The sequence below is a fragment of the Caloenas nicobarica genome, chromosome 3, assembly GCF_036013445.1.
Source record: "Caloenas nicobarica isolate bCalNic1 chromosome 3, bCalNic1.hap1, whole genome shotgun sequence".
Lineage (NCBI taxonomy): Eukaryota > Metazoa > Chordata > Aves > Columbiformes > Columbidae > Caloenas > Caloenas nicobarica.
The window spans coordinates 88,497,683-88,509,242 of record NC_088247.1 but is presented as its reverse complement, the minus strand read 5'-3'; the positions used below and the strand labels follow the sequence as shown (position 1 = coordinate 88,509,242).

At 57.1% G+C, this 11,560-nt stretch overlaps 1 protein-coding gene across 1 annotated transcript; it reads right to left on the bottom strand.

The window, feature by feature from the left end:
- Positions 1–2,477: 2,477 nt before the first annotated feature.
- On the bottom strand, positions 2,478–11,003 carry TMEM151B (transmembrane protein 151B). The gene is made up of 2 exons (XM_065632527.1): positions 10,905–11,003; positions 2,478–4,017 (listed from the first exon to the last, which is right to left on the bottom strand). The coding sequence occupies exons 1-2, from the start codon at positions 10,995–10,997 to the stop codon at positions 2,581–2,583; spliced, it is 1,530 nt and encodes a 509-aa protein (XP_065488599.1). The 5' UTR covers positions 10,998–11,003; the 3' UTR covers positions 2,478–2,580.
- Between the last annotated feature and the right edge of the window lie 557 nt (positions 11,004–11,560).

The window sequence follows — 11,560 nt, the reverse complement described above, 5'->3', positions numbered from 1 at the left end:
TATCTCCCCAGAGTCATGAGGACCCTCAGCATTGGCCTTGGCTTACATTAGGCGTTTGAAGAGAGAAGCGCAAGTACACAGCACACCAAATTAATCACTAAGCACAAAAATCCCAGGGCAGTCAAGGGGGCTGTGGTTGCTTTCACCCGGCCTGATTCTGTGCCAATAGTGATGAGAACAAAACACAGGGAAGGATATGCCCACATTAGAGACCTTATGCTTCCCTGTTCTCAAAGGGACCCTCTTATTTAAGCCAATGTCTAGGTCTGGTAGTGATAGTAAGAGCAGATTACAAGACAGAATCATAATGGGTGGGATTTTAAGGGCCTTTCTGTTCAAATCACCATTGTTTGGAGTCTAGAATTTGAGATCCAGAAGGACAAGGGCAAGAGACACCAACCAGGCCATGCAAAGCACAAAGAGCAGGACAGACCACTCTTGGGGCAAAGCCAAGCAGAGCCTTGCAATTCCCACAGGTGCTGGCCGCTCCAGGCTTGCCAGCGAGACATGGTTTTCAAAAGAGGACTGACGTGGTGGAAGGAAGGGTGCATTCATAGCCTCCCCAGGACCTGGGAGGAAGCAATACAGCAGCATGACTAGAGAAGCAGACCCTTCATTAGTAAGTTGGCAGGAGGAAGACCAGCTGAACTAAATAAAATGCCTTACTGTTTGCTGTTACATCTTGCCCTTCTGCGACAGATGCAGAAGTAGACACCAATCTCAAATGCCCAAGTGCTAATGGACTTGATCTTGTCACCCAAGACCTGCTGTTCTCAGCCATTGTTAGCCCCAGTGGATGAGGGAAGCATGGTGAGGCTGAGGAGCTGTGCTGCCTGGAGAAATCACTGGCTGATTTGGCAAGCACTCTCCCAAAGAGCTGACTGAAAAAGAGACAGCTTTTCTGAGAACAGAAACACGAGAGATCTGGGGATGTGTTGGCACAGAAGGAAAAGCTGGGTGCCTGCATGCTGCAGCCACCGATGCACCTTCAGTGACATGAAGGCTCCTTGCCCAACATGAGCAAGATCCTTTCCAGAAGGACAGAAGTGCAGAGCTGGCCAATCTGCCCTGACAAGATCAAGGCAGAGGAACCCAGAGGCTAATGGGCTACACAGAAGCCACCTTGCTTCTCACGGCCTGACACCTCACTGCAAAAACCTCTGTAGTTCAAACCGCTTGGTTTTAAGCAGGTTCCCCTCTAACGTACCTCCAGCCTCTGTTCTGCAGAGCCTCCGTCACAGCAGACACCTCCCTGCCTCCCAGCTGTGGGTCCTGCACGCACAGTGGGGCCTCCACAGAAGGGCAATCACTTTGCTCCTCATTTCCCCAGCCCAGGTGTCTGATGCTCCAATGTGCTTTTGCATTTGTCCCTCCCAGCCTCCAAAGCTCTCTGACAAAACCAGGCTGTCAGGAGCCTGCAGTTCAGACTCTGCAGCCAAACCCCAGCCTGATCTCATGCAAAATTCACTCTTGCAGACATGCACCAACCTGCTGCTCTATTATCAATTGGTGAACTGCAGCTGAACCTACCAGAGCCTTCCTTGATGCTTGTCTGAACCAACTGGGACACGCTTCAAAGCCAGGAAGGGACCCCAGCCACTTGACGTGCCGCCTATTACCACGATGCTTGTCCCAGTGCCATTCTCTCCCCCTTCACCAGCTCACCGGGGGCCTCCCATTTTCTCTTTCCAGCCGAGCCCTCCTCCAGCAAGTGTATCAGTAGCGTCACAGATCTCCGCTCCATCTGGGTTTGCACATTCATCCCTTCCCGGTGCTGCCTGCCTGCTGTAATCCCAAACCAAAAGCCCTTTACCGAGGGGATGATGACTCTCAGAGCTGGCGTGCCGAGGCTTCCTAAGGAGCCGAGCCTGGGACCCTCTGCAGGTGGTGACATTCCCAGCAGGGAGAAGAGAGTAACAGTCGAAGCGTGGTCTAAAAAAAAAAAAGTGGGGACGGTGGGGGATGGTTGGGGGGAAGGGAAAGAGCTGGATTCGTGGTTTTCAGCTTTTGCTCTAACCTGCTGCTCAGCTCCACATGCCTGGATGGCCCAGACCTTTAGGCACAGGCAGTTACACGCTGCTCCTAAGGGGCCTGTTCCCCTCCACCTTGCAAAGGGTCTCACTCCAGCACGGGCAGCAGGATGGGCAGAGGTGCAACAGGGCGCTTTCTGGTGGCTGCTGATTCCTTGGAGCACAAGCCAGCCTGGAGTGAGGGCTGGGAGCCAAAGCACCCACCTCCCTCCATCAAGCCTGTCTTTTTATTCCCCCTTTGGATCTTGATGCCATGAATTATGGTTTTGGGGTTGTTTTGGTTGGGTTTGGGTTTGTTGGTTTTTTTTTTTTTTTTGCATGTGGTGGTCGGTCTAGAGTTCTGTGCCGTGTCAGGGGGAGCATCAGCACTCACCCCTCTGGGAGGTCAGAGCCACAGCGGGGGGAGCTTTTGCTGGCTGCCAGAGAAAGATGCCATGTCTACTCCATTCTGATGTCCTCCTGGCCATCTCCCTCCCCTGCACTCCTCTCCCCAAATCCTGCGCTGGCTCAAGCCAGGCAATGGACAACGAGGTCTCACCGCCCTCTGCTTTCACAGTGAGGTCTCCACGCAGGACCCGTTGCGGTGGAGGTGACGGTGGTCATGGTTCAGGCAGCCTTCGTTTCGGTGCACGATGAGGATGGGGAAGTAGAGGGCATCCTGGTAAGGAGGAGGATCTTCCTCCTCCACAGTCACCTGGCTGGAGAGGCGGGTCTGCTCGGTGGGACAGCTCTGCTCGTTCAGGCTCCCGCTGCGGCTCTGCCAGAGGCAGCTGCGTCGCGAGCCGTACAGGCGGCCCAGGGAGAAGCGGCTGCTGCTGAAGGGGATCCTGGGGCTGCCATTGCAGATGCTCAGGGCACTGCGGGAGAAGATGGAGGAGCTGCTTATAGTCCTGTGGCACCGCTCGCAGTTCTGCCGGTAGCCCCCGTACCGGCAAGCTGAGTAGTTGGTGCAGCCAGAGAGCCCCACCAAGTCCATCAGGACTGCTTCTGAGTAGCTGGGCACCAGCTGCTGGTTGGATCGGATGTGCCACTCCAGCTCGGTGCTGTCCACCGTGTTGACGCGGGGCATCCTCCGGCAGAAGGAGCGCTCCTCGGCCGGTGTCACCGCCACGTAGTCGAACCCAAAGAGTTTCTCCACGTGGTAATGGACATAGGAGGTGCGGTACTCATTTAGCACCCGCAGGGGCCAGGATAGGGTCAGCAGAGCCGCCACCCAGAAGACATAGTGGGATACATACCAAGGCAGGTTGTCTGGGTCAGAAAAGGCCACCATGTATTCCTTGAAGTCCACATTTTTGAGGTGCATCCCCTCCCTAGCCTCCATGTAGTCATCTAGGCCCTCATTCTCTGTGAAGAAGCGGGCCCGCTGGGTCAGGTAGGAGTTCTCTGACTCCACGTTGGCAAAGCTGAAACACTTGGTGAAGCGGAGCCGCGTGGCTGGGTAGCTCTCCAAGTCAATGAGGTCCTTGGAGATGTCCTTAACTCCACAATTGGAATAATCAAACTCAGCCTCTGCCACATGGGTGTTGACCCGCTCATGATACACTTGGGTGGTGGTGTAGGCATCCCCATTACGGTAGCGGGTAACCTGCCGGGTCCTGCGGACGTAGTGGTAGCTGATGGCCTTCCACCAGATGCAGGGGGTGGCCTGCTGCATCCGCTGCACGCGCTCGTGCACGCTCTCCACGTCCACTTTGTACTGCAGCTCATTGCGGGTGTAGCAATGCCAGCACTCCACCAGGTACACCACGTAGAGCATCACCAGGAAGGCCAAGGGGATGTAGACGTAGCCGTTGGAACAGGGGCTGTCGTGGTACATCATGGACTTGCCCTTGTAAGCGCTGTCAAAGGTCAGCCGGGTCACCTTGGTGACATGGCACCAGGTCATGGCTCCCATGCAGCCGTACATGAGGAGGGACAGCAGCAGGCATTTCCAGTGGGACTCTCGGCACAGGGACTTGCTGAGAGACTGCTTCACCGGCCGCTGCTGCTCCGGGGGACCGGGAGAAGGGGAGAGAAAACAAGAGCGGAGTCAGTAGGCTGCGGTGGCAGGGGGAAGGGGAGCAGGCAGCAGGGTGACCCAGCGGCACCTGCAGCTCTGTGAACAGGGACAAAACGGCAGATGACACAGGGGTCCCGACCTCGGGCAGGACAGAGGCTGGGATCTCTCCCAGGATGACGGTCCCGCAGTGTGGGCAGCTGTCACCCCCGCTTCCCTTCTCAGCACTCTGCCTCTCCTTGGAAGACAGCCAGAGCCCAACTGGATGCTGAGGAGAGCAGCAGAGGGCAACTCTGCATCCCCCTTCTTCAATGGGGAGTGACCCCCACCACTGCCATGTCCCGGGGAGGGGTATTGAAGCACAGCAAGATGGAGGCTGGGGAACCTCCCCCACATAACTTGGCACAGGCAGCTCTAACTGATGGGTCGTCCCACCCGAACACCTCACCACAGCTCATCCCACTGCGCCTCTCACCGCTCACACATGAGTCTCTCCCTCTTTCCCAGAAACGACTGACAGCAATGTTCAGATTTCTCCTACCAGGGCAGCACAAGTAGCCTGGGGTGCCTGTGAGGCAGAGAAACAGACCTTCTGCAGCTGGAAAGGCCTCTGTTTCGTAACGGCGATTCCCACAACACTTGGCAGCCCAAGGGGCTCTGAAGTACTTCTCAAGTGCTTTACAAACCGCACAAATAGGAAAGTACTTTTCCATAACTGAAACACAGCCACCTCTGGTGGAAGAGAAAGCAAATATGGAATAATGTCCTAAAAGGTGCCGAGGCTGGAAGAGAAGAGCACCTCACTGCGACTTGGGTGTTAAAGCTCACACTTCTGGAAAAAGAGCTCCCAGGTCTTTCATGGTGAGGAAAGAGCAGGACTTCAGCCACAGGACTTTTAAAAGAAATCATACTGGTCCCTTCACCATAGGAACCATGCGGGGTTTTACAAAGACCCAGGAACAATCCCCACTTAAGGAAACCTCTCTCACTGTTTGCAATACCCTCAAGTCTCAAGTATTGATGCAGCTTGGTCAGTGAGACCTGACAGTATCACACCCAAAGAGAGAGAACATGCAAAAAGGTTATTTGCTCCAGCACAAATACCATCCAACCCAGCCATCTCCAAAGGTGTGACCTGAGAGGGGGGCAAGAACCCCAGCCTTGCGCAGATGCCACTAAACTTACCAGGAGGCTTTCAGCTTTGCTTTCCCTCCCGAACTGCAGGCAGCACAGCTCCTGAGCTCACCTCTGCTGTTGTAGGGTCTAACACCAGCTGTGTAGACACTACTCAGGGCAGGGAAGTCCAAGCCTGGTCCCATCCCTCCTCCATTCCTGAGTACACTGGGCTGGAGAGGTCTTTAATCCAAGGATCACAAAGAGCTTAATGGGTTCAAGCTGCTAGAAAGCAGGAGGGGTCACTTTCACTCTTGCGTGAAAAGGGAAATTAAAGCAAGAACCAGAGGTCACAATGTCACTGGCAGGTCCAGGGACAGGTCTAGGCCTTTTCTTTCCTGTAAGAAATCCCCCTTGCTCTCCCTGAAGAGCCCCTCAGCCCTGCCTTGGTCCCCTGGAAGCCCACATGCAGAGGTTTGCGTCCCAGAGACAGGCACCTTGCCTTCCCACCCGCCCAGCAGCCAGCCTGCGATGAGCAGTGCAGGCAGTGCATCCAGAGGGTGGCAAGGGGGAGTCCTCAGCATCAGTAGCACTGAGTCCCCCTCTTTGGGGCAACCGGCTGAGAGTGAGAGCCGGCAACAGAGAGCCAGAGCCTAGGGAAAGCAGGTGGGGTAGCGCTGGTCTGCAGGCAACAGTGAGGTGTGCAGGGCGGTTCTGCTCAGCAGCTCCAGCACGGACACATGTGCACCCCAGTCTTCCCAATGCAACTCTCCACTGAGGCAGCCTTAGGGTCATGGGGCAAGCAGGGAACCCCGGGTAAGAGAAAAGGGAATGAGGAGAGGAAGGGGGGGCACCCAGCGGAGCCACTGTGCTGTGCCCTCCCAGCTGAGGTCCACGCCGCGGTTACAATAGGGCTGCCCGGATCACTCTGCCTTTGCTTGGCTGCAGCACGGCTCTCCCGCGCTGGACTGCTGTGCCACCACCCCGGCGGCTGAAGGTTTCCTCTCCCGCTGCTGCCTCCTGCATTACAAATCCTCCCTGGCAGCGGCAGCCCTGGCTGTGAGGGTCTGAGGAGACTGCTCAGCCAAAGGAGGAGCCCGGGAGGACTGAGCAGGAGATGCAAGGCACACACTAACCTTGGGGTGTCTGTGGGGTGAGAGGGCTTGCACAGAAACAGTGCCTTGTTTGGGGGAGGGCAGGATCTGCAAACGGAGCACAAGGAATAAAGCAAAGCATTCAGCTCACTCATCTGACAAGTTGGCAAAGGGGCACCAGGGAGGCAGGTTTTTGGCCAGGTCCATCTCGGAAAAAAAAATTCCACCTCCCAGTTGCTCCCCAGCCCCTCACATCTCCACCTGCTCAGGAGAAGGGTGATGCTGGCTGTCGCCCTGCGGAGGTGCAGGCAAGCCCCGCTGCGGTTACCCACCCGGGGCAGGGCGGCAGGGAATGCGATGCAGCCCAGGCTTGGTTCCAGGAACTGTGTTAGCAGGGCTCTAGTCCACACATTAGTCTCCTCCTAGGACTACACAGCATTTAGATACTGCAGCGCTTTTACAGGGTCACGCTAACCCCTACTGTAAACTGTTTACAACTCAGGTTTGTTCTAGGCTTTTGAGGTAAAACACATACACACCAGCCATGCCGGTGGGGTTTCTGAAAGCTGAACAAGTGTCAATGACAGGGGATACAACCACAGCAGAGACGGAGGAGGAGCCAGCTGCAGAGTCTAATCCCAGTAGGAACTGCAGCATCCCTGCTTCTCTCCCAGGCTGCAAAGGGCTCACAGGAGCAAACAACCAGCTCCATGGCTTCCCCCCTGCAGAAGCAGCTGAATAAGGTTGCCTCCTCGAGCTCTTAACCAGCCTTGGAGAAGTCCAGCACAACAAACATGCAGATGAGAAAGCTGGGGAAAGGGAAAACCTTTCTGTCCCAGAACAGTGTCACTGGTAGGAGAACAGGCTCTGAAATAAATGCCGTCATCATCTGCCTGCTGCAGTCTGATGGAACGAGGCGAAAGGCTTGCCCTACTTCACTGCAAACAAGGTTTCTCTCCATCACCAGCAGCCTCCCCCATTGCTCAGGCTTGAGCACTGGAGAGTGGAAAGCAAATCCACTATTGCAGGTGCACCTGAACACCTCTGCAGTGCTAGAGGGCAGAACTGGTCCAACCATGACTTTGCCAATCCCTTCATGGGACCCCCATCAACACTCTTCTCTGTGCTTTATTTCACCATGTAGAACACACAGGACAACCCTCACCAGGCGCCTGGGCACTGACTGTCACACACATTGGGAAGGGCACGGGGCAGACTGCTGCTACAGCCTCCCCTCCCTCATACACAGCATTTGCCTCTGATGTTGCCCACAAGGTAAAAGGAGATGGAGTCCTACACCTGCAGCTGCTGCTCTGGGATGGACAGGAGGGGATGGAGGGGATGACTTATGAGCAGCCATGAAGCAGATGGAGATGCCCACAATGAACAGGACAGAGGCAGTAGAAGAAAGTGCCCCCATCACTGCTTGCACTAAAGGCTTTTGAGATCTGGGGAATCCTCTCCTCAAAAAAAGCCTCAAGCGGATAAACCTGCCTAGAGCCCTGGTGGCCAAGCACGTGGGCCAAAATACCTCCATAGCCCCTACAGCCTTGACCCTGCAACTTTGAACACTAAACAACTCCAGAAATCCTTGAAGCTCTGTAAAGCTCCTCTCTGAAACAGCCTGTCCTTGGCCCCATCTACTGCCCCTCCATTTAACAAGTATTCCTATGTCCTCACCTCCTACACTTCTCACCTGCTTCTCCCTGCAGAGACCAGCCTGAAATCTCCATTTCACCCCCACAACACTAAGCTCTCACTTTACAAGATGCTCCAGGGTTCACAGGGTTAGGTGTCCTAGAGACAGCCTTCTATGGGGCTGAAAAAAACGATTAAAAAAGCCCTAGAGCAGCAGCCTGAAGGCACAGGTAGCTCGTGAGTGCCAGCCTGTGGCAGCAGCTCACAGGGGACTCCAGTGGGACTCCTGAGCATCAGTTTCCATGGCTCTGCCCTGCCGATCTGCTTACATCATGCAACAAATGAATAAGCTCTGTTCCCTTTAACCTCAAATTCCCAGAACAAGGCAGGTGGAGAGGACCCAGACATTTCTAGGAACTGCCATCATCTTCCAAGGCCCTCGACAGACATTGGCAACTCCTGGTCAGGATGGCCCCAGCAAACCCCCACATCACCCCCCACAAGCCTATCGCCTGAATTCAGGAACTACCTGCCTAAAAGAAAGAGCTGGCTCAGCCCCAGGCTGGCAGTGTTGCCAACTGCAGAGGAAAGGGGAAGGCTGAACGTCAAGGAGCCAGGGAACCCTGCCAGCAGTCAGCTCTTGCAACGGTACCAAGGTCTCCATTTTACACAGCAACTTAAAGGAGGACTGGTTCCTTCCATCGGATCCCACCTGACCAGCAGGACAAGGACAGTTTTTCCCTTGTTCCCAGGCTTAAGAGCTTCTCCCTTGGTATTTCCTGCCCTCCAAGGTGGAAATGCATTGCTGAGTGAGATTTGGCTCTTCACTATTAAGTGTAGGTGTATGCATGTGATACCAACAGGGAACAAGGCTCAGTCAGCTCTGGCCAGCAGGTCTTGCTATTTGCCTTGCTGGGACAAGCTGAGCAGCACCTGAAGCTCTGCCGGGCTCCTAGATACACTGACCTTAGGTAAGTCACGATAAGGCACCTTCAAACAGGACAGAGCACATTTCCCATTTTCTAGTCCCCAAACATCTCCTCTAGTTCCCTGCCAGCCCTGGCCAACAGACTCTTACAGGTGGCATTCAGCCATACTCCTGGGATGTTCAGCAATGCTGGCACCAGCAGTTGGTCCTGATGGACATGAGGACATCACACTGCCAGTATAATCTTATACAGGCACTACAGGGGAGCAGGATCACCCTTACCTGAAGAGAATTGCCCTACATCAGTCCATGAATCCAAGCTCCCCACTAAGGTCTCTCCTCATTGCATCAGATGAGACACCAGCAAGCATGGCACTGTCAGGAGAGGCTGCAGCTTCCCTCTTCTCCACCAGCTGCTTCATGCAAGTCTGTGATAGCTTCTGGCCGCGGGTAGCGTGCCTTTAGCCTAACAGTGCAGGTCATGGACTGCAGCCCTTCTGTCTTCTCCCACGGGGTAAGATTATACTGACACCCTAGTTGGCAGCTACCACAGAGCAATCAAAGCCCAGACGATCTTCTCATAATCCCTGCAAGCCAGGGGACTTTTGTAGGCAAGGGAAACTCACCCAGGCACTGCTCCTGCTACGCTTCTTTCATTCAAACTGGCTCTCACTCTGGCACCTCTCAAAAGCCACTGTGCTGTCTTGAATGTGGCATCAGCACTGCCAGGGCACTGGGGGCAAGAGACCATGCCCCAGCATGGCACAAGCAAGTCCTCATGCTAAAAAGGTGCCTCACGGTTTAGCTACCCTGGTCAGGATCTATTTGGAGAGCGGGGGCTCAAGGCACCAGGGGCTGTTGAATGGAAGCAGGAAGAGAGGAACAGCCACAGAGCAGAGTATACAGTATTTGTACAGCTTCCCAGTCCTTGAACTTCAGCATTCCTCTCCCGCAATTATTTATATCTAAATATAAGTCTATATATATAGAATAACCGTGCATGGGCATGCATGTTCTTCCTAAGCCAAGGAGGCAGAGAATACCAGAATTATGCAGTGCTTGCTAACCACAGCAGAGCAAGAGGACAAGTGATGCACTAGCTTCTGAGCACCTCGTCAAGCTGCCCTTTGAGCTGTGGTCTCACCAGCGAGGACAACCCACCACACCAGAAGAACGTTGCCCTTCCTACGCTGCCTAGCTGCCCTTCATCGGCCACCGGCCCTATGGCATAAGGTGGGTCTTGCTAGTCAGTGCAGTTGCTTCCTCTCCTCTTGGGAAGCCCAAGCTGCAAGCAAGAGCTGTGGGGGCAGACAAAGGGGCTCAAACACCTGCCTCCCCATGCTGCTCCCTGTGCACAGAGCACTGCTGCTCCTGACCCTTTTTGGCATTTGCTGTCTGGACTCCAGAAAGTCATCAGCTGAGGCAGGACTGCAGCATAGCTGGAAGCAAGGCTGTGCTGGTACCTGGCCTGTCCTATTGTGCACCTTCTGCCCAACCCAGCCAACCTCCAGCTGGGAGCAGCCAACGGCTACAGCTTCAGGCTTCGCCACATCCCCCAGCCCTCTCCCCTGCTGCCTGCCGCAAATTCCCTCGCAGTGACCCAGGCAGCTGTGCTACCTCCTGGCACCCCCCAAGGCAGAGCACAGGAAGTGGGGGTTCTCCCTATCCATTTCTCCCAGACGTTAACAACCTCTTCTTATTGCATTAAGGCCAAGCAGTGCCCCGCGCTTCTGTTTTGAGGTTTTCTCCCTTCCCCCTACACCCCAGCCACCGCCGGCCCCCTCCGGACGGCGCTGGCTGCTGCGCCTCTTCCAGCCCCGGAGGCACCGCGGCGAGCGATGCGGAGCGGGGCCGGGGCGACGGGCAGCCTGCCGGCAGCGGGGACCGACGGGAGGGTTTCCTCGCCCGCCCCTCGCCGGTCCGCACCGCAGCCCCGGGGCCGGAGGAGGGGAGAGGGGCTCCCGGCGAGCGGGTCCGTACCTGTGCGGGCAAAGCCCGTCCCGGCCCGCGGCGGGGCGGTCAATGATCGCGCCATGCAAAGCGGGCGGGGAGGGAGGGTGGTTGGGGGCAGCACCGGGCGCGGGGGCGGCCGCTCTCCTCACCTCCTCTCGGGCCCCCTCCACCTCCTCCTCCGGAGGCACCGGCGTGCTGCTGCCTCCCTCGCTGGCGGCGGCCGCCGAGGCCGGGGGGGACATGGCGGCGGCGGGGGAGCCCCGCTGGCGGTGCCTGCGGGCTGGGCAGCCGCATTATCCCGCCCGCCGCCGGGCGCTGCTGCCTCGCCGGTCGCCGGGCGGGCGGCGGGGCGGCGCGGCGGGCGGGCGGCGCGGCGGCATGGCCCCCAGCCGTGGCACCGGCGGCAGCGCTCGCCGCCCGCCGGCCCCCGGCCCCGCCGCAGCGCAGCGCCACTCCCGCGCCCGCGCCCGGCGCGGCGGAGGGCGGGCAGAGCCGCGGTGGGAGGGCCGCGGCGGAGGCGGGGGGAGCGAGATGGGGATGGGATGAGACGGGATGGGGTTGGGGACGGGGGCGCGGCGGGGTCTGTGCCCGCCCCGAGCGGGGCGGCGGGTGACCTTGAGAGGGTGGCGGGCAGGCGGGGAGCCCGGTGCGGCCGCCCCTTGCGAGCGCCATCGGGAGCAGACCCGCCGTCCGGGCGCTGCCGGGGAAGGGTCCCTCTCCCGGACACACCGAGAGGGCGTTAGGCTGTTCGGGGCGGCTGCCCGATGGCAAGGGGTCCCGCGTGTGTTCGACTGGGAGAGCTCAG

Excerpts from the sequence above, each read along its gene's own strand:
- TMEM151B (XM_065632527.1), bottom strand. The coding sequence starts at position 10,997 with ATGTCCCCCCCGGCCTCGGCGGCCGCCGCCAGCGAGGGAGGCAGCAGC. Across the intron at positions 4,018-10,904 it reads TGGAGGGGGCCCGAGAGGAG|CAGCGGCCGGTGAAGCAGTC; the intron begins GTGAGGAGAGCG and ends CCCCCGGAGCAG.